Here is a 20,886-nt window from a genome sequence, read left to right as displayed (position 1 = left end):
CCAGTCTCACCCACTTGAGCTATTCATCGCACCTGTCCGAGATCATTGTCTCGTCAATTGGTGTTTAAGGAAGTAGAAGTGCTGTCCAGGCTCTAGCCGGAAGGATGTTATTCAGATCGCGAAGACCAAGGATAGGTGAGAAGCACGGATAATTAGTACAAGGGGGACTTGACGCGTTTACTTGACTCAACAGGGCTGCCATGCATAATGAGAAAAAGACAAAGAAAAGAAAGGAAAAGAAAATTAAGAAAAAGAATAAGCTAGAATCCTAGCTGTCCAGTCCCCGATCATGCTACGCCACGGTGGGAAGGTAATTGGAGTTACCTGCACGCTCGATAGGATTTGCGCAAGGTATGTCAACACGCCGGGGCCCTTAATCCGCAAAAGATGGCAGATCAGACGCGACGTGCCAGTAGAAAATGTATAAATGGCTTTTAGGGCTTCCTTTACCTTTCCCTCTCTCTCCTTCTTCGCATTGGGTTGATCAGTTTCTGAATCGACGGCCGAGACCCGGGTCTGCTACGCTGTTCGGAGGCCATGTTTGGAGGCCCAAGGCATTCTTCCAGAAACGCGGGTATGAAAAAAAAAGGCATACCCTGGCGAATCGCACTGGTGGCCGCGACCATAGTCTGCGGCCGGTTAATCAAGCATAATCGAAACTGCTGTCAAAATCCGAGCATCGTCAAGTGACTGCTTTAGTCGCGACATTTGTTAAGTTGCCAGTGTCCCAAACCTCAAACCTCGTATAATCCGGCTGGCTTTCCAGAGTTGATTCGCCCGTTTCTGTTTAACAATTCCGTTCTTGGTTCCGCTGTTATCTTTCTTTCCTCTTTGTCTCTATTGCACCTATGCTACTTCTGGTTTGATTCGTTTGAACACCCAGTCACGTACATTCCTTTGCTTCCAATCCACGTGAGAAGGATCTTAACGAGAAAGGGAGCCTACCGAGTCTCTGTCGGGCACAACCGGCAGACGGGAAGACGAATCAAACTCCCATGTCTTCCTCGACAACTCTCCCTACCGGCTCCAAGCCAAATCACCCCCCTCCCGAGAGGCGGAGGCGCATCACCCGCGTGATGCTCTCGAACGGGTACCGCGCCTACCACCCCCAGAACACCGACGGCAACAAGCCCCCAAAGCAGAAGAAGAGGGTGCGGTTTGTCAGGGGCCACGTCATCATCCCAAATAACCCCTGCTACGACCAGCAGCAGCAGCAGCAAGCAAACGCGGGCATCAGCCGCAAGCCAGCGGGAGCCAGGCTACAGCCGGTAGGGACCGCCAGGCAGGGCGGCGGGCCGGCGGTGTGGCGCAAGACTCCGCGCTTCCGGGGCAGCGGTGTCGTGCGCGTCCTGGACGACCCCGTGGCGCATGGGCGCGAGCTGGCCGCGCAGGCCGGGTTGGTGTGGCTGCCGAGCGACGGGTGGCGGGATCCCGCCGGTGGTGGTGATGTCGATGCTGATGCTGCCGCGTCGACCGGGGCGCCGAAGAGGCGGGAGGAGGAAGAGGAGGAAGCGAGGGCCGGGGGGCTGCTGCTGCGCTACGAGGAAGGGGAAAGGGATGCTGGGTTCTCGCTCGAGGATGTCGTGAGGGACCGCGAGGCGGCGTACGTGGTAAGGTTCGTCGTGGCGGGCGCCGCTTCCCGCTGCTCGAAGAAGAGAGCCGCGGCGGAAGCGGGTGGGGAAAAGGAGGAGGAGGAGGAGGAGAAGGCGGCAGCAGCCGCGGACGAGACGGGTAGGACCGACACGAAGTCGGGGGTCGAGCAGGATGAGGACTCTGACGGGTCCGTTGCTCTTTCCGAGGCAAGCTTTGACCTGGAGAGCGAGGAAGAAGAGTATGATTTGTTTCGTGACTTTCCGCTTCATGAGGCTGACGGCTGGATTCCCGTCATGGTGGCGGAGGAGGAGGAAGGGAATGACTGGATGTCGCTTACGGGTTCGTGGATGAGAATGGGTGACATCGTGGAAGCTTTCAAGTAACGGGGTTGTTGAGTTGTCAACCCTTGTAAATAATAGAGTAAGAAAGTTCAGGTTAACAATACACGCCTCACCTACTTTGCCCATGGTACGTATCGCCAAATTCGCTTCCTCTGGTGTCACGAATTTCGAGCCCGAGAAGCCTGTTGTTGTTGTTGCTTTTAGCAAGGCACCATGGGTAACAGATGTCCTGTACGTGCTTCAAACAAGAGAGCAAACCAACCTGTGTCTGTGATATACATACAAGGGCCGGATGGTCAACCGCGTACCGGTTTCACTAGGAGGTTGCGAGATCGAGTCAGGGCCCTGGGGCAACCGAAAATTAAAAAAATGGGGGGCGAGGGAACAAAACCCCCGCTCTCATTATCGGTAAGATTTAGTCTCTAAACATTCAATGCCTATCTCCTAATGTCGGAACCCAAAACGGAGAACCGGCTCCCATTAGGGAACCTCGGTCAGGATGTTGGGTTTTAAGGGCGTCTACCACATCTAACGATCCCCTCTAGGGAGGAGGAACCTTTTTATCCCTTGGGACCTCAAGGTCTTCTTCCTACGGATCGGAGTAAACCCCCTTCGGGTTTCGTAGCCGGCTACCTCTATCCAGCTGCTGGATAGGGCTAGCTTGGTAAGCTTTTGCTTGTTCAATTTTGACAGAACATTTTTATTGTCGGTTATATACCTCCTCCGGACATCAATCGAGAGATCGCCTCCTTTATAATCCCATTGGAGTTTTCGGCCTATAGGCAGGATTACAAATATAACAATTGATTTCCCTGTACTATATATATATCAACATAGCACGTCTATTCTGGTGACGATCCTTGAATTACGGTAGACGGGTAGAGGGGTGTAGTCCGTCGTCGTTAAAGCGCTCTTATAGGTGTTCCCTAATCGAGAATGCACCACGAAAGGACGAGCCTAGCATGACTTTCGGTAAGCTTCTTGGTATTACTATCTACCAGAGAACGGGAGACGGATACAACCGACGTGCATTTGTTCTTGACAGCTCAAGGAAAATTTCAGAGTCCCCGATGTTTCATGTCGAATGGCGGCTCTGCGTAAGTCGGTGTGCCCATTTTGGGCTGCTGGTGGAACATGCTCATCTTACTAAGTTTGGAACTGCTTAGGCAAGCAACCAACCTGGGGCAGAAAGAGTGGCGCTGAACTGGAAGCAGCAGAGTTGAGATCTCGTGCTTGGCCGAGATTTGGATTGCCCAGAAAAGCCATCTTCTGGGCGATCTCCTGGAACGTGCAGAAGCAAGATAACCGTTCTTCATGCGGAACGAAAAAAAAAAGGGTTTGCAATAAAATAAAACGTTGCCCACACACTTCAGTTAGACAAGACACGATTCGGGTCGACTCGCCCGACTTGGGCTGCCCTCGGCGGACCGCAGGGCTGAGCAGGGGTCCCGTCCCCTTTGAGGTTTTGGTATGGTCCCATTTCAGCCCTGCCCCAGGGTATGGCGCCAAGCACGACTCAAGCAGGAGAGTTGCTGTCGATCTCATCTCCACCGACCCACCGCGAACCGGGCAGATCTGTGTGCACGTTCGAGGAAACTACCCGAGTGTCGTGTAATCCGTACACTACTGCGTGTGTCCATACACTACTGTACACCGCTTGCCCTGTGAGATCACAACTGAACCTAGTAAGGAACATGGATTGGGGACGGTGGAGAAATCGCACGATATAAAAATATCAAAGGCGCCCTCGAGTGAGCTCGAGTTCTCGCCTGGTTCATTCCCATCTAGCAAGGAGCAGCAACTCGTGCAATAACTTGCAACTTGCCAGCGAATCACTTTTTTTTCGTCGCTCCTTTTTGGTTCTTTCCCCTTCTCTCCGACAAAATCGTCAATACTTGTGATACCTAGTTTTCCTGATTCCTATTTAAGAAACGAACCAACACAAAAACACCGATACAATGGCCGCTCCTCAGCAACAACAGACCGCCGCTCAAGGCCCCGTTAACAACGACGACATTTCCGACTGGACGGCGCGTTTCAACGATGTCCTGGCCCGGCCCGGCGAGTACCTCAACTCCCAGTCGCCGCCCAACGCGCAGCCGTGGTACCACTCTTTCTTTGGCTGCTTCAACCCCATGGACACTTGCCTGCTGGCCTACTGCTGCCCTTGTGTTGTCTTTGGCCGCACCCACCACCGCATCCGCAAGAAGGCCAGTCTCGAAGGCTACGAGCCCATCAACACTTCGGTATGTTCTTTGTTGTTCTCTCCTTTTTCCTTCTCTCTGTGTCCTCTTTAACCTCACTTATCTTTCGACGACGAAGATAAAAATGCCCAAGCTGACAAAAGATGCCACATTCAATGTCTCCTCTTCTGCGCCACGGGCTGCATCGGCCTCCACTGGATCCCCATGGCCATGCAGCGCGCCGACCTGCGCACCAAGCACAACCTCCAGGGCAGCTGCCTCCTCGACATCGCCGGTGCCTGCTGCTGCCATTGCTGCCAGCTCATTCAGGATGACAAGGAGGCCGCGCACCGGGAGCCGCTGCTCGTCCAGCAGCTGGGCTACCAGGCCCAGGCCGGCATGACCTTCCCTGGCAAGCAGTAATTGGTGAAATTATTCTTCACCACTGACTGAGCATCCCGCGGCCGTCATCACACACACACACACACACACACACACACACACACACACACACAAAAACGGGGATTTTATCGCAGAAATGAAGAAACACAAAACAATAATGGTTAAATGCTTCTTTGTTTGGTCATTAGCAAACAGAGATGAAACACGGTGGATGATTGACTTGTTTGTGTTGGCGGGATTTTACAAGTATTTTTCTGCTTTTGGGCCATTTTTTGCCCAATATTTGGCAACCCCATGATACCTCTCCTCTGGATACAATCGAAAAATGTTTGATCCAATTTACTGGGCCTCTCGCTCCGCGGTCCCCATATCTGCTGCCTTGTGACTACTTTGGAACTTTTCTTGGTCCGTTTCTGGTGAAATGATGCCGCAGGCGTATGCGTGGAGATGAGAACAAGCGAACTCTTGTCCTTCCTGAGCAGTGTGATTGACTGGCAATAATCCGGTCCTGGTGTGCCTGGTTTCTGATAAGCCCCATCTAGAAGCGAGTCCTAGCGTCGAGCGGCTGAGCGGGCCCCTGCCCGGTCATCTTCGAACCCCGGCATTTGACCTGTCTGGAAGCGGCATCCACCGCGACGCCCTTCCCAAAACAGACAAGGGCCGCGAGCCGGCAGCCCGTCCGGGCAGCAACCGATTGAGACGTTCCGGATCACAAACATCAGATACCGTCATCATGCCACTTCCTGCTTGGGCACCCCGATTCTCGGAGCGACGGAAATTTGGGGTCAAGGATCAGTTTATAATTAGTGTAGACCGGTGAGCATACATGAACATACACGTATTTACTCCATGGTGTACGCACGGAATCCTGAGTAAATATCATGTCTCTTGTCAGACTTGATAAGTAGCTGACCAAGCAGAGGTACAGTGTTATTTTTAACACGAGAGCCCGTCTAAGCCGACTAGATGTGTGAATGCACAATGGCAATGCATGGATGTATTACTATTACCCAGCGGGGGATGGAGAAACCAACTACCCGACACCGATCTTCGAGACCTACGCGAGTGCGTCCGAATGTGCTTGAGCGTGCCATCCATGTGTAGTACAATCCCTGCATCCGATGTTACATAGCAAATAACCCTCTAGAAGCCTCCGGCATCGTGTGAAAATCAGGGTCAGCAGCGCGATGATTACTACAACTCCGATTGGTCCTCGGATCACGGACATCTGCTTGCTTGATTGCCTACCTAGAAATTGATGTCTACAATCGCATATCAAACTGCCATTGTTATTTTCGACGTTGGAGAACCCCGACAGGCTGTCCCGTTCAACAATTGAAGGCGTATGAAGTGCCAACCGAGATAGATAGGCGCGATGCGTTATGTCTTGGGTCACTGAATACCTATTCTGTTATGCGACATCTGACCAGAAGGATTTGGTATGCCGGATCGAGAACAGAATATTTTTGCTCCGATTCTTCTTTTCTTTTTGGCATTGACCATCTATTAGCATTGGTACCCAATGACCATGGCGAATTACCAGACTAGAAAACACGTATCACATGTCTTTTTGCTTCACAATAATTAGCCTATTCAGCACCGAGCCGAGGCTAAACAAATGAATCATCAGGACCACGTACAGCCGCTCACGTAACTACAGGTTCTTAGCGGTTACGTGTCGGGTTATCTCTAGTGTATCGTGAGGCTGATATCAGACCGAGCAATACCTAGTAGAGACATAGTACGTTCGTATAATTAACTGAGACCTGCACTAACCCAATTCCCATCTCAACGTAACCTGAGAATGTAAGAATGCACACCAAACACACATGGTCGCTCCTCTCCATGGTTGGCCGCTCCAATCTGTCAAGATCCAGCTGCAAGTCTGCACAAAGCAAAAGCCAGCTCCCGGGAGTCAGACCTCAAACGTTGAGTAAAAAAACTCTCCTAGAACCAAAGCGGAACATCCCAGCAGCGTCTGGGGCCCTGTCTTGTATCCTATGGCAGAAAAGGACGCGGCCGTCGTCGGCCTGGGCCTTCGATGTGGTAGAAATCCCAATGTGGGAGCGTGGAAACATGGTCGATTTAGCGGCCTTGAAGTAGGAAAGCACGCAGAGGTCGCCACCGAGCAGGCCTCGCGGCGACTATAGAAGAGGGCCTGCGGCGTAATTATAGGCCACTAGAGGGCTCTGCCCTACGAAGGTCGGACCCCACTTTCAAGGGGGTAATATCGGTGACCTAACCAACAGATCAACATCAAAAACTAGAGGACAGTAATGGCACGATTGGATTATCTTGGTGTCATAGATATGACCTGAAGCCCCGAGGTCATTCTTTTCTAAAGGGAGTAATCCAAACTGCCTGGACAAGAAACTCTTCGTTAACTGTGATAGTGGGCTGCATAGTAATGACAAGGGAGCTGAACATCGATCCACATCACATTTTTTTTTTGGGGGGGGGGGATGCTACGTCTTCCGGGAGCCCTGCGAAGTCTACCTCTGCTTGGAAACCTTCTCGCTTTTCAAGATATTGTACTTATCTTCCATTTCCGCTTCCCATACATTACATATTTCCTGGGAAGCTGGGCACCCAAGGCAATGTTTCAGAATCGGAACTTGGTGATCAGGTATTAAGTGGAACTACCAATCAGCTTGTCGGCAAGATCCAAAACAGGCAACCCGAGCAATGACATCAGCGTCGTTCAACCCATCAGAGCCTCAAGCGGTCAAAATCCGAGATGGGTAGCTGACTCTAGCCATGTTGATTAGTGGTTCAGTGACAGCCATAATACCCTGTGCTTGTATTCAGGATACTAGTTTTCTAATTATTATTCCGTGACTATCAATCATGATGATGATGGAATTAATGGTTAAAAGTAACCGCGGATAAAAACATTTCAGGAGGGCGCGCCAGCCTGTGGTGGGCTAGGCACGTCTTGACATTGATCTCCAAATCGGGGCGGGTGAAGTACGAAGGTGATTAGTATCTAGAAAATAACCTGACCTACCCTGACTGTTGCGAAACGCTCTCCTGTGCTGCAAGTGTGAACTCCCCAAAGCCCGGACCCCTTAGCTAGGTTATCTGCACTGCGACGCGGGGTTTGACGGTTAGGAGGTGGTGCCCTCTCCACGGGTGGGATGATGAATGATGCGGCTGCGATGGTTGATTACAAAGCAAAATAAACGCGATGGTGTCTCAGAATAAGGAAACATTGGGTCTTCCCTTGCATGAACAAACTCAGATTGGGCCAGGAAGACAGTCTGCTAGAGGACAACGGCATTGTCATTCGCTTGCTAGCCGCCCCCCTTTTCTCCCGCCCCTTCGATCCTCTCAGACCTCCCTCCTGTCGGCAGTGTGAGTTGAGCGGTTCTTAATGGTAATGGGACCCGGATACGTCAAAAAGAGTTTGGGAGCAAAACGGCAGTCTCGAGAGCACAAGGGGTCGTCCAGTGATATGGGATCGCCGTGAAAGAGTAACAAGGTCAACTCTCCACTTGATGCCACCCCGATCAACTTGGATGGAAGAGTCTGCAGGCTGCCTTGACCTTTCGTCTGCCAGTCAAGCCTTACACAACTAACGCGGCGTGGACACGTCGATTAAGAACTAACCCTAGCTACCCTTGTCCGGCGTCGCTCCCAACGTCAAGGAGTAGAGAAGGCGAGGCAGGCTGCAGCGAGCGGCACGGCGGGGAAAAAAAAACCGATCGGGTCCTTTTAGAACATGCCCTTCATGTGCTCATAGACGCTCCCGTCTCCCTGGCGTGAGAATCCATGTCCGCCGCCGCACCCACCAATGCTCAGTTCGAGTTCGTCATAATCCAAATGTGCCGCCGCCGCAGGCCCGGGTATGCTGTTGCTGCCGGTGGTACTTCCGGCTCCGATCGCACCCGTCACGCAGGTGTAACCTTCATAGATCCGCGACATTTCACTCTGCAGCCGCAGACCGTTACTGAGGGAATCGTCAAGCTGCATCGGCCGGGTCGACCCAGGCGTGGGCACCGTGCTGGCGTTGGTGGGGGCCGTGGCCGCGGGGCCCTTGGCGGGCGAAGGGCTCACGGCACTATCACTGCCGTTGAAGGATGCCGACAAGCCGGGGCTGTGGCCGGTGTTCCCGCTGCCTGCGTGCGCATAGGGCGACGTCCCGCTGGTTGCCGTGCGCCCCGGGTTGTCCTCGAGTCCGAGTCGGGGCGCGTACGCGCGCAGCGAGCGGATTGTGCGCCATAGGCGCTGCGACACCCAGGATTTGGCTGACAGCTCCTTGACGAGGTCGAGTGCCATGTAGAACTCCTCTCGACAGTTTGCGCTGAACTGCAGCGGGGCGTGGGTGGAAGCCAGGAACAGCACTGCTATGGAAGAGGTGAGAAACTGATGGTAAAAGACTTGGATGCGACGGTAGAAGTCGGTTTCGTTGTTGAGGCGTGCGAGGAGGCGGATGGTCTCCTTGGCTAAGTCGACCACTCTTTGGGCGAGCGGCGCGTTGTTCAAGATACTGATGGCGCTGTGCAAAACCGGCGTGTACAGCCAAATTCGTACCTGAAAAAAAGATTGGTTGTTTAGCAAGAGGAAGGAAGGGGGAGGGAGAGAAAGGGGAACGGAAGAACAAACCTGGTTCAATCGAAGGCGGGTCCATATCCGGAACCGTTGGATGTCATACGGGCCTGAAGGGACTGGCATCTTGTCCACGTCCAGCGGGCCGGTCCTGACCTCCTCCGGAACGCTCTCGTACCAGTCCATAATCTCACGATCCAGCTCCTCAAAGTCGCGGGGCTTTAGTTCCCGGACGATGGCAGGTTCAAAATAGTCGACAAGCCTCCATATCTTGGCACCGAGCTTCGCATGTCCTATCATGGCTACTAGGAAAGGATATCCCTCCTGAGGTGAACAGAAGAATTAGAAAAGGTTTTACCTCGAGGGTAAGGAGTAAGACGATCACTTACGGGGTATGGCAGCCTGGGATCGATCTTGTCGTCGTGGCACACAAACGGCAGGCCGGTGCTAAAGCTCCAGCGGCGGTCCAGGATATATGCAGCCCAGAAGGTATGCAGGGCGTCCCTGCGGAGAGCCGGGTCGGTGATGTTCTGCAGGCCTTCGCGCCGGTGGAGGCCGAGCTCGAAACAGAGGCGGGCGACGTGCCCCATCATCCGCCAGGCGAGCACCTCGTCGTTGGAGAGGTAGCGATAGCCGGCGCACAGGGCGAGGAAGGGTAGCTTGGTCACGTCGGCAGGCTGGGTCATGAGCATCTTGTCGACGGTCGGCTGGATGCTGTCGTAGAGGCGAGCGGCCCTATCACTATTGCCGTGCTCGTCAACCACGAGAGCGCAGCACAATACGATCTTGAGCAGCAGGGTCTTGGTGTCCTGGATGACCTCGGCGGACCCCGGGGACTGCATGGTGCCGGTTCGCCTAGCCGTGTCCATCCAGGCGGCAATGTACTTGATGTGCTCCTCGACGGAATGAACCGAGGTTACGGGATACATGGCGTCGACTTCCTCGCGGTAGATCTGCAAAAGGCGCATCATCCCGGGCTCGTCGAGCTCCCAGATCGGATCGGCGGGCGCCTGGCCCTGTGGGAGTGGGGCCCCGGAGGATACGGGCGCCAGCATGGGAGAGGCCTGTGGTGTCGCATCCGGGAGGGTGCCGCTGTCCTCGCTGGCGTCTCCGGCTCCTGAATACCCCATCGTTTTGAGAGTGTTCTTGGCAACGCCGACGGCGAAGGCGCTACTGGTTGGCCCGTTGAAGAACGAGGGGACCCGGAAGGCGAGGGCCGGCCGGGACTGGGTGCTCGACGAGGTCGAGGGTGAAGGGGCGGGCGCGGCGGCCGAAGGCAGAGGGAGGACGCGGTCCTGCAGCGGGGCGAGACGGGCGGTTTCCTGTCTCAGCGATTCGAGGGAAGTGAAGAGGGTGTCAACCTGCTGCTGCAGCTGCCTGACCTGATCGGCCATCTGCCGGAACTCGTCCGAGTCCTTGAAGTTGGAGCAGCAGTTGGGAGCGTAGAGACATTGCAGGTTCAGGTGACCGCACCGCTGGCAGGGCGTCTGGCCGTTGCACTTGATCTTGCGCCGTTTGCACTCATTGCTAATGAGCACAAGAAAAAGAGGATGGGTTAGTCGGAAAGGTTGCTGTCCACTCTCGGTGGCACCCCAGATGCGGAATGCCGTGGCCACGACGAACTCCCAGGGGGAGCCGGGATCGGAATTCAGAAGACAGTGTTTGTTTATGTAGTAGAACTCACCATGCAATTGAGATGTACTACGTAGGAATGGTTGGTCAGTCGAGGAGCAACAAGCCAAGACGCGGAGCCAACTCCGTTTCAGAAGCGAAGAGCAGGGAGACGTAGGTTGATGCGGAGCTATAGTACATAATTATATGTATGTACTCCGTACTCCGTACATACATGTATATGTAAGGATGTGCATGGATGTCGCGTCAATGCGGTAGACGAGCCTAATCCAATCCACTGGGCAACTCGATGTGGTATGAAAACAAACGGACGGACAGAGGAGGGACCGAGAGCCGGAAACACAGAGATAGAGAGACAAACAGATCAGACAGAAAGATGACATACCCTATTTCTTTTGCTTCTCTGCTGCTTGGCTGGGCCATCCTCGGCCTCGTTGACCCTCTTCTTCGCACTGCCGTTGATGTTGCTTCCGGGCGGGGACAGGGGTTGGTGGTGGTGCGGTGCGGAATTGTCTCCGAGGGCGGAAAGCGACGAGCGGTGGCTGCTGGTCCTGCGGAGTGGAGCTCCCGAGGGGGATGGAGCGCAGCCAGCGACGTCGTGCGCTGGCGCCGGTGCTGTGTCTGGGCCTTGCGGAGCCGCTACCTCTGCCGCACCCGCCCCCAGAAACGAGCGCAAATCGCTGACCTGGTTCTCGAGCAGATCCATCGACTCGCGACTACACGTGCGACCTTGCTGCCAGCGTGGCGTCGTGTAAACCAGTGCTGAGCACTGCGCGAATGGTCCGATGTGCAACCTGGTCGCAGCGGAGGAGCTTCGCGCGAGACGAGGGGCGTTTTCCAACCCACGACCGCCCCGTGAGCCGCCCTTGCCCTGATGAGTGAGCGCAACGGGCTGGGGCGGCCCCTAAAGTGGAGCGGCACGTGATGCTTCCGCCGCCTCTTACCTTCCCTGGTCGTTCCCAATTCGAATTTCCTGCATGCTGCGTAGGTCCGGAGTACTTGGGTCCTCCGAAAGGATTCGCACAATAGAAGATGATCTTGGCGAATCCTCCTGCGAGCAATCCGTAACATCATCGGCCATTTTATGGAATCCGTACATCGTCCATCCGTCCATTTTACAGGTAATGTAAAGGTACCTGACAATAGTACACTACGATTTGCAATCTCCGTTTTGTCCGTACACGTGCGAGAAACATTGTGTCCCTTCTCAAGTAAGTTAGGAGGTACTTCGGCATTCCACCTGGCTTGGTCATCTCAGTACGGCGCCGTAGATCTTCCCTCTGCACTCGCCAAATCCGACTCGGGCACCTTCTTCCCCACAAAAGCCACGCAGCGTGATGGTATCGCCATCCTTGAGAAACGTTCGAGCGTCCATCCCCGCCAGCTGCACCTCCTTCTTTCCGTTCTCGGTCATCTCCAGCAAGCTGCCGCGCTCGTCGACGCCGCCGGGCCCGCTGATGGTGCCCGACCCCAGCAGGTCGCCGGGCCGCAGTGGGCAGCCCCCGAGGGTGTGGTGGGCGATCATCTGCGGGAAGGACCAGATTAGGTGCCTGGAACTGGTGCGACCAATCGTAGTAGTGGTGCCCTCGGCAGCTGGCGGCAGCAACTAGCTGTCAGCATTGGTTCTGGTTTGGTGGTCACATTACGGGTCGGGGAATTATTTTAATTTCAAGGACAGGAAGACCGGGCAGGGGGAAAAGAAAAAGCCCCGAAAACTCACTAGTCAAATCCACCTCCAACCTCACGTCAAACACGCGCTCCTCCCTCGGCTCCTTGAGATAGCCCTGCAACTCCGTCGAATTCTCGATCCCTCGGGTCCGGAACGGCTCCAGCGCGTCGGCGAGCACCACCCATGGGCTGATGGTGGTGGCAAAATTCTTGCCGTTGAACGGGCCCAGCGGGACGTACTCCCACGTCTGAACGTCCCTCGCGCTCCAGTCGTTGAGCAGGACGTATCCAAAGATGTGCTCCTCGGCATCGCCCACGGGAATCGCGTCGCCCATGTGGTTTCCGCGCGCGATGAAGCAGCCCAGCTCGAGCTCGATGTCCAGCTTGCGCGAGGGCGCCGTGACGGGCCGCTTCGGCTCGGCCGCCGGGTCCGGCAGGATCTGCCCGACCGGTCGGCGGATGGGCGTGCCCGACACCACGACGCTCGACGCCCGGCCGTGGTAGCCGACGGGCAGGTGCAGGTAGTTGGGCTGCAGCGCGTTTTCCGGCCCGCGGAACATGGCCCCGACCGCGAAGGCGTGGTGGTAACCGGCATAAAAGTCCGTGTAGTCGCCGATGGCCATGGGGAGGTGCATCCTGACGGCTGACTGGGGCAGCAGCGCCTGGCTGCGCAGGGCGGCGTTGTCGCGGAGAACGGCCGGGTGGGCGGTCTCCTTCGAGAGCAGGTCCTGGAGTGCGGAGCGGACCCGGCGGTGGACGACCCGGCCCATCTGGGCGAAGGCGTTGAGAGTGGGTTGCGAGAAGGCTTCGGCAAGGCCGTCGATGCCGGGGAAGATCTGGCTCAGGTCCACGTTTGCCGAGAGCACTTTGAGGTCCAGGACGAACGAGCCAATGGCCACGGCAGCGTGCGGCGCCGAGTCGGCCGGCGTCGAGATGATGCCGAACGGAATGTTGGCCAGCGAGAAGTCGCTGGCCGGGTCCATGTCGGGCACCCAGGAACTGGCCATGTTTAGATCTGGATGATGGTGGACACTGTCTGATGATGCTGATGACCAACCGGAAATCTCTAGAGGTTTGGTTGTTGACTTCCTCATCTTGTAGTCGTTCACTACCGGGCCCGAGGCGGGGCCACTTGGAGTTGTCCGATGGAAGCCGCCGCCCCGCCCTTGTCCCGCCCGTTAACGCTAGTGTAAGCTCCCGCAGTTCCGCGCTGCCGGATCCGAAGCGGTGGGTCGGCCCTCAAACGCGGGCTGCGAAACACCTTTAGCTAGGAATATGGCCACGTGCGGTGCGGGTATAGTGCATGCCTTATCTGTAGAATACTAACCGATTGGCAGGATGCCCGGATCGGGCCACACGCGGTTCCTCAAAAGACAGACGGTTATTATACAGAAATGATTCCGCGGAGTACCGACCTGAGGAGATCAGTGTCTCAACGCGCCGTACAAAGTCCTGCCAAGCAGGTTCAGTCTCTGCCCAGGTGCCTCCCAAGTCATGGTGTTCTCGACGCGGATCAATCCTGTCCAAAAAAAATTAATTAAAATAAATATAAACATAAAATAAATAAAAAAATTTCTTTTAAAAAAACAGAACATGAGTGTGCCCAAGCCTTCTTCTTTTTTTTTTTTTTTGTGTATGTGTGTGTCCCTCATGAGTCTCTCATGGCCGTTTGCGCCGCCCTTTTCGCTCGCGCAAGAACCCCTTGGTCGTTCCTATCGTACTCCTCCCCATTCACCTGCCAGAACGACACCTCACACCCCGCCGCCATCAGCTCCTCTATTCTGGCCTGCAGCTCCTCCCACAGGTCGCGGTTCAGGTAGCACTTCCTCTCGTCATCTCTGCCTCCCTTCTTTCCGGGTTTGGCCCCGGGCGGCTTCCGCCAATTACTCCGCACCCAGTTCGGCAACCACTCGGTCGCGCCCTTGGCGAGATACTCCAGGTCCGTCACGACGACGACCCTCCGCCAGCCCTCGCCGGCCCAGTCCCGGAACCGCAGCGCCGCAATCGCCGCGATCAGCTTGGCCCGGTTGCACGTATCCTCGGGGGACGACGGCGGATCGGCGTCGCGGCTCTCGAGCCGGAACGCCACCGCCTCGACACCGACGGCGTGGCCGTCCGTTTTCTGGCTCTCATCGCGGTCACGACCGGCATCTTCATCATCATCATCACCACCAAAGACGAACGCGCACCCGCCCACGGGCGCGTCCCCGCCGTTGCGGAGGCACGAGCCGGCGATGACCAGCATCATTTCACAGCGGTTGAAGCGGTTGACGAGGCGGGGGCCCGAGGCCCTTAGGGCCCTGCTCACGGGGAAGTGGGCTTCCGGGGAGAGGCGGTCGTTCTGCGGGTGGAAGACGGTAGCGAGTCGGATGATCCTGCCCTTACTGCTGCCGGTATTGCCTTTTTTGCCGGTTCTGACGACCCTTTTGGTACGTATGGGAAGGGTAACAGGGAGGGCGCAGGTGCTAGATACCATTATGGGCGCTTTAATTAGTGAGTAAGTGTTTGATGGAAATGGCAATGGCAATGGCGAGGGAACCGGAAATGGAAGATGGTGATGGAAATGGTATTAATAGAAATGGCGGTGTAATGATGAGATCGTTACCGAATTCAAATCCTCCTTCTTCTCACCGTCCCGAGGCTACATATAATAATTATATATGTGGCAGAGGAGAGCACTTTCAATGGTTGGGCCTCGATTTGGCATCCGCATGCACACGCGAGGGCCAATCGGCAGAGCTGCAGTGAGACCTACCATTTCCCGATGACGAATGGGCTGAGTGGATGGTTGTGCCGCAGAAAAAAAAAAGGAGAAAAGAGACGGAGAAGAAATATAAAAGGCGTTGACCGGTTTTTAGACAAGATACCTGCTACAGCACGGCGGGGTGTGCTGCAATCGGGACAACCACAGCGGTGTGAGCGCCGTGGCAGGCACTGCTGGAACTCTAGTATGAGCCTCAGAAGTGGTGATAAAAGTTCGTTGATTCCTCTGGTGCAGAAGACAACTGGTAGAAGCTCTATAATTAAATACATGTCGGCCCCTGGTCCGTCGTACCCGGTGGTGGGTCAGCCAAGTCTGACCTCTGTGTCCCTGAATCCCGTATCAATACCCCTTAGAAACCACCGAGGCAGCGGAGCTAGTGCGGTGTAGAAAGGGGTTTTAGAACGAGGAGGGCACGTGGGAAAAAAAAATTCAACGAAAGAAAGGCTTGAAAAATCTATCCATATATAATTACATATGGTTGAGCGGTGCTCGGCTGCCTCGGGGAGCCAAGCTCTCTGCAGTTCAACACATCATTCGCTGTGCGTTGTGCATCCTTTTATTTTCCTTGTTATTTAATTAGCCAGAAGCAACACGAAGAAAACGAAATCAAAAGGGTGTGTTCCTCGCACATTATGGGATGCCCGTCGTCGGCAGGTCTGGATCTGAAATTGTCCCAGGCTCGTGAGCGAGATAATTAACCCACAAGGTAATCACCCACTTTGATGCGGCGTCGGACGGGAAGTCAAGTCATTGTGATGCATCAACAGTCCATTGAAATTATCCAAACATGGCCAGTTACTACTATAACAAGCCTCTTCTCCTGGGCACTTAGGGTATCATGCCGAAACCTTCTCTGTATCTCCGCGTCCCTCGACAGCGCCGACAGGAGCGTGGACCGCCGGCGAGTCCTGAGCGAGCGTCTGCTGGTCGTTCAGTTTCGGATTCCGCAACACAGCGGCAAAGGCGATCAGCGGGACGCAAAGACAGATACCCGTGATGGTCAAGAGGCGCTGGGCGTGCTTGTAAGCGTCGATGACGGCCTGCCGCTCGCCCGTGCCGACGGGGTACTCGGCGGCGAAGTCGAAGGGCTTGCCGTATGCCAGGGTGGCCAGAGTGGCGTTGTTGAAGGGGGCGAGGCGCTGGTTGAGCTGGCCGGGCAGGACCTGCGTCCAGATCGCACCCGAGACGGCGGTGCCGAAGGCCGAGCCGAGATTGTAGGTGGCCAGGTACAGGCCGGTCATGACGGCGAGGTGCTCGTGCCTCAGCACGGTCTGCAGAGACGCCTGGGCCGGGTACGGGAACATGCCGCCCGCGATGCCCAGGACGATCTGAGCGCCAATGACGCCGGCGCGGCTCGAGGTGTTGGCGTCGCCGCGGTAGCGGATCAGCAGGCCGAAGGCGACCATGAAGAGGCAGGTCCCGGCGACGATGAAGACCTTGAGGCGGCGGACCTTGAAGACGACAAGGCCGAGGAGGCAGCCGCTGAGGACGCTGAAGAAGCTGTAAAAGGAGCTGAGGCGGGTGGCCATCCCGGTGCCAAAGTCGAAGGCGACGATGAGGACGGTGTAGAGGTAGTCTCCCTGCATGTACCAGGACCAGTTGAGCAGCACGGCGATGCCGAGGGCGCCCCAGACGGCGCGGTCCTTGATCAGGTAGAAGGGCACGAGCGGGTGCGGGGCGCGCATCTGCCAGAGGACAAAGACGGGGATGGTGCAGACGCCGACGATGAGGGGGCCCAGGATGTGCGGGGCCGTCCAGGAGGCCCGGAAACCGCCGGCGATGGTCATAGGGACGAGGATGAGGGCGAAGACGGCGATCAAGAGGATCACGCCGATCACGTCGAGGCGCCAGAAGAGATCGACCAGAAAGGAGCCCCAGGGATCCCCCTTGACCGCCTCGCTGTACTTCTCCATGAGGCCGCGCTTGCGGGCGCGGCGGCCAACGAGGGTCAGGCTCACGACCAGTGGCATGGCGCAGACGGGGTAGATGATGCACCACATGCCGATGCCCCAGCGCCAGGTAGTGGCCGAGAGGACGGCGGCCGAGATGTTGCCGCTCACCCAGGTGGTGATGAGGAAAGGCATGGCCGGGACGTAGCTGAAGAAGAGACGGGCGCGGGTCGACGAGATGTCGGCGACGATGACCTCGACGAGCAACATGATCATGGTGTAGCCGACCTGGTTGAGGATGGCGCCGGCGGAAAAGGTCGCCACGTTGTTGGAGACGGCCTCGACGATGGTGCCGAGGACATAGAAGAAGACGGACAGGACGACGAGCTCGGCACGCCCGAATATGTCGGCGATCTTGGCCGACGTGGGCTGGGCAGCAGCGGCGATGACGGACCGCAGCACGTTGACAGTAGCCAACAGCGAGTGCTGGTTGAAGGACGCCGTGGCCACGGGCTGGTAGGAGGCGCGGAGGATGCCGTCGAGCCCGTACGCGAAGGCGACGAGGAAGACGCCCAAGAAGATGAAGACGCGGTCCGTGGTCGTCAAAACAGCGGCGATTGCCTCGGCACGGCGGACACCGGGCGACTTGTCATCCGTCGAAACCGAGGGCGGGCGCCGGTCCGGGAGAGAATTGCCGGCCACCGGCCCGGCCGCGACGGACGAGTTGTTGTCGTCGCTGGTACCCATTACTGTGTCTGTGGGCAAAAGGCGCCAGTCGATTAACTACGCACCCCGGCAATGGCGATATGCTGCACCAGTGGTCGTGGTGGGAGGGTAGGAGGGTGGAAGCAGAGGTTGGTTTCCGGGTTGCCAATGGGTGGGATGTAACTACCTGACCAAGTATTTATTGCTACCGCGGAAGTGGAGTGAGTGCCTGTGATACATACAACATACTATACCTAAATATGGAAGTCACATACACGCGCAGTGCTTCTGCGTGGAAAAAGCGACCCGTTTAGGGAGCCTCGCCCGCCTGGGCACAGAAAAATTCTCATGCCCGCGTCATCTCCAAGCAGGCTGGGTCTTCTCGCGTGGAACAGTAGCACCAATCATCACGCGCCCACTGCCTGGGTTGTCGGGGAAAGAGCCCAAGAACGGGCGACCGAATTCCCTGCCTGTTCCCCCGCGGCCTGTCTCTCGAGTCGGCCAAACCTATCGGCGCATCTAATCAGATCCATCTGATAAGCAGATCCTTGCTCAATGGGCCGATTTGACAGGGATCCAAGGCCACACCACCGCAAATCCTGCGCCTGGGCAAGGGGGGCGGGAGAGAGGGGGTTGCCGAAAACGGGCGCGACACGAACAATGCCGAGCTTACCTACAAGGACGGCAGTAACCCATTCAGAAACTGTCATTAAGAGTGAGTCATTCCATTGCGCCGCACGTTCCGTGATTTAAGTCGTAATTATTTTTCTAGTTTTCCTCTTTTTTGTACCATTTTTTTCCCTTCAAAAACTGTTACCGCGACTCCAGACCTCGAGCTTGGGCCAAGTTTCCAACTCGCCTGTCTGCAGTCCAGGGTATCCTCCCCGCCGAGTACAGGGCATTCCCGGGGGTTCGGTGGACCACTGTCGCCTCTCCAGCAATGGGACCACCTTGGGTAGCAGCGAGAGCCTTGAGTTGTTTTTTTGCACCGCTTCACTCAGTCCACGAAGACCCCGGGCCCTCAGGTTTGCCCTCGAAGGTTGAAACTGTGCGAAATAACGTGCACATGTACGTTGATCCAGTACGACGGTTCTCTTCACTGGATTTCTCTGCAATCTTGCCGTGAAACGTCCAAGTTGCTCTCGGATTTGAGTTACAATCTTTGCGAAGGCTGAGGAACAAGAAAAGGCTGGCATGGCCTGCACCATTCTAAGCAGCAACACGCGCGGCGTGTCCTCGGCCGGCCGCTCTCAAGACCCAGCTCAGCCAGACAGCCCGGCTTCTTTCTCGATCTCCTCCTTGCTCGGGCACCACTTGTCCTGAAGACTCTCGTCCAGCGTAAGACGGTAGACCTCCTTGGGCCACCACTCGCCCCAGCTGGTGAGGAAGATCTGCTGCGGATCCTCGGGGAAGTCGTCGCGCGTGAAAGCGCGGAGAATGCTCTGTGCTCCTAGCGGCCTGTCAGCCCTCCTATCGCTTCGGGACACGGAGTTTACTGAAAGAAAAAAAAAGATGAAAAAAATAAAAATAAAAATACTGACCGACAGGAATCGGCTTCGCATCTGCCATCAGCATCTTGGGTATGTCAAACGTCCCGCTTCCCCGCCCCAGACCTGTGCCAGGGATCAGTCCCGGCGAGACGGCAACGACGGTCGCCTGCCCCTTCAACTGCCGCCGCCACCAGTGAGCGCCGAGCAACTGGATGAACTTGGTCTGGCTGTACGTGGTGAAGGGATTGGCGCCCGAACCCGCCTTGACGTCTGCCTCCAGCGACTCTGTTACTCACTTCCTGTCAGCCGCGAACGTACCTTTCTCGCCCATTCAGAGTTAACCACACATCGGCCTCAGCGAAGGCCTCAGCAACGTAACAAAAGTTACGAGGTGGTGGGAGGAAGGAAGGAAGGAAGGCGAACCTGTGTCCGACACCTGTCGTATCGCCCCCGAGGACACAAACACCACCCTCGAATTGCTCTCCACCAGCTTCTCCCTCAAAAGATGCACTAGGTAATGTTGGGCTAAGCTCGGAACGGTCCAGTCAGCAAAAGACGCCAGCAAACACCCCTTGCTCAAGGGAAGAGAGAGAAAAAGAGGGAAGGAGGAGAAGGGGGGAGAGAAAAGGAAGAGACCCGACACAGATGATTGACAACCAGACCCTCGCACCACCCCCAAGGCCCAACCCACCGGGCGTCGTTGCCCCCCGTGATTGCCGCGTTGAGCAGCAAGTAGTCCAGCCTGGTTTTCTCCTCCTCTTTCTCGTTCCCGTCTCCGCTGTCCCGCGCGACCGCCCGAAGCGCCTGCCGCGCAAAGGCCCGCGTGCTGGCCAGGTCGCCCAGCTCCAGCGGCAGCACGGTCACGCTGTGCCTGCCACCGCCACTGTCGCCGCCACCACTGCTGCTGCTGTTACTGTGGGGGAGGGCGGCCGCGGTGGTGAGGGCGTCAAAGGCCGCCTTCGTGCGGGCCACGTCGCGCGCGCCCACAACGATGCGGTACGCCGGGGAGGGGGCCCGCGCCAGCAGTTGTTTGACGAGCTCGAACCCCTTATGTATGCTGTCAGCGGTTTCGTATGCAATACATATACAAACATATATATATATATATATATTATGAGGGATAATTACCAGGCCGGAGGAGGCTCCAGTCGCAATAATGGTCTTGGTGGACATGGTCGATGTGAAAAACAGAGGCCGCCGGTGCGTGGTCGTTGCTATCGGTTGGAAGTGAATATTGAGTTGCCTGACTGGGGCTGAATGAAGAACTTCGAAGAGAACATCCGTCACCTTTTTAACTCCGAGACCTGCGCCCTAGTAGTGTAGGCTGCAGTTGTTGATGTTATGCAGGGACCGCCCTAACTCCGGGGCGCCAGGGGCTGGGGTTTAAACTCCGGGCCTCTTCGTATTAAGATTCCTTTCCGTCTGCGTAGGACCGTCGATGATTTATAATCAATCAATGAACCATGTAACCAAAGTTCGAGGACCCAGCTGTTTTTTACCCTTAGGTAGCTTGCATGTTGAACACCCGGCTTGTACTAGTCAGTGTCGATTACAAATTCCGGGTGAATATATTGGCAGACCATCATCGTTCACCTCTCAAATTGAAGGATTGTTGACGATCCCGGGCGAGATGAAGCCGGAAGGCTGCATCAGCCGCCGTTGTATCCTCGG

The 20,886-nt window shown here is 56.1% G+C and overlaps 7 protein-coding genes across 7 annotated transcripts; 2 read left to right on the top strand and 5 right to left on the bottom strand.

The window, feature by feature from the left end:
• Nucleotides 1-950: 950 nt before the first annotated feature.
• On the top strand, nt 951-1,976 carry P884DRAFT_248678 (uncharacterized protein; the record flags this gene model as incomplete). The annotated part of the gene is made up of 2 exons (XM_069440559.1): nt 951-1,172; nt 1,770-1,976. The coding sequence occupies exons 1-2, from the start codon at nt 996-998 to the stop codon at nt 1,974-1,976; spliced, it is 384 nt and encodes a 127-aa protein (XP_069295253.1). The 5' UTR covers nt 951-995.
• Nucleotides 1,977-3,892: 1,916 nt separating this feature from the next.
• On the top strand, nt 3,893-4,540 carry P884DRAFT_279705 (PLAC8 family-domain-containing protein; the record flags this gene model as incomplete). Its single annotated transcript, XM_069443348.1, has 2 exons — nt 3,893-4,184; nt 4,272-4,540. The coding sequence occupies 2 exons, from the start codon at nt 3,893-3,895 to the stop codon at nt 4,538-4,540; spliced, it is 561 nt and encodes a 186-aa protein (XP_069295252.1).
• Nucleotides 4,541-8,233: 3,693 nt separating this feature from the next.
• On the bottom strand, nt 8,234-10,461 carry P884DRAFT_207288 (uncharacterized protein; the record flags this gene model as incomplete). Its single annotated transcript, XM_069438777.1, has 3 exons — nt 8,234-9,052; nt 9,125-9,391; nt 9,457-10,461. The coding sequence occupies 3 exons, from the start codon at nt 10,459-10,461 to the stop codon at nt 8,234-8,236; spliced, it is 2,091 nt and encodes a 696-aa protein (XP_069295251.1).
• A 1,487-nt stretch (nt 10,462-11,948) lies between these two features.
• On the bottom strand, nt 11,949-13,374 carry P884DRAFT_207323 (uncharacterized protein; the record flags this gene model as incomplete). The annotated part of the gene is made up of 2 exons (XM_069438783.1): nt 11,949-12,292; nt 12,420-13,374. 2 exons carry the CDS (start codon nt 13,372-13,374, stop codon nt 11,949-11,951), a joined length of 1,299 nt encoding a protein of 432 aa, XP_069295250.1.
• A 641-nt stretch (nt 13,375-14,015) lies between these two features.
• On the bottom strand, nt 14,016-15,284 carry P884DRAFT_248671 (uncharacterized protein; the record flags this gene model as incomplete). The annotated part of the gene is made up of 2 exons (XM_069440558.1): nt 15,123-15,284; nt 14,016-14,851 (listed from the first exon to the last, which is right to left on the bottom strand). The coding sequence occupies exon 2, from the start codon at nt 14,841-14,843 to the stop codon at nt 14,016-14,018; it is 828 nt and encodes a 275-aa protein (XP_069295249.1). The 5' UTR covers nt 14,844-14,851; nt 15,123-15,284.
• Nucleotides 15,285-15,607: 323 nt separating this feature from the next.
• P884DRAFT_262961 (major facilitator superfamily domain-containing protein) lies at nt 15,608-17,880 on the bottom strand. Its single transcript, XM_069441712.1, has one exon. The coding sequence runs from the start codon at nt 17,765-17,767 to the stop codon at nt 15,968-15,970; it is 1,800 nt and encodes a 599-aa protein (XP_069295248.1). The 5' UTR covers nt 17,768-17,880; the 3' UTR covers nt 15,608-15,967.
• Nucleotides 17,881-18,987: 1,107 nt separating this feature from the next.
• Nucleotides 18,988-20,441, bottom strand: P884DRAFT_248664 (uncharacterized protein; the record flags this gene model as incomplete). The annotated part of the gene is made up of 5 exons (XM_069440557.1): nt 20,344-20,441; nt 19,857-20,262; nt 19,639-19,740; nt 19,267-19,500; nt 18,988-19,175 (listed from the first exon to the last, which is right to left on the bottom strand). Exons 1-5 carry the CDS (start codon nt 20,386-20,388, stop codon nt 18,988-18,990), a joined length of 975 nt encoding a protein of 324 aa, XP_069295247.1. The 5' UTR covers nt 20,389-20,441.
• Nucleotides 20,442-20,886: the final 445 nt, after the last annotated feature.

This window comes from Thermothelomyces heterothallicus, assembly GCF_042370625.1.
Source record: "Thermothelomyces heterothallicus CBS 202.75 unplaced genomic scaffold P884_scaffold_23, whole genome shotgun sequence".
In the NCBI taxonomy this organism is placed as follows: domain Eukaryota; kingdom Fungi; phylum Ascomycota; class Sordariomycetes; order Sordariales; family Chaetomiaceae; genus Thermothelomyces; species Thermothelomyces heterothallicus.
Note: the sequence above shows the minus strand (reverse complement) of the source record. Positions and strands in the feature narration are given on the sequence as shown.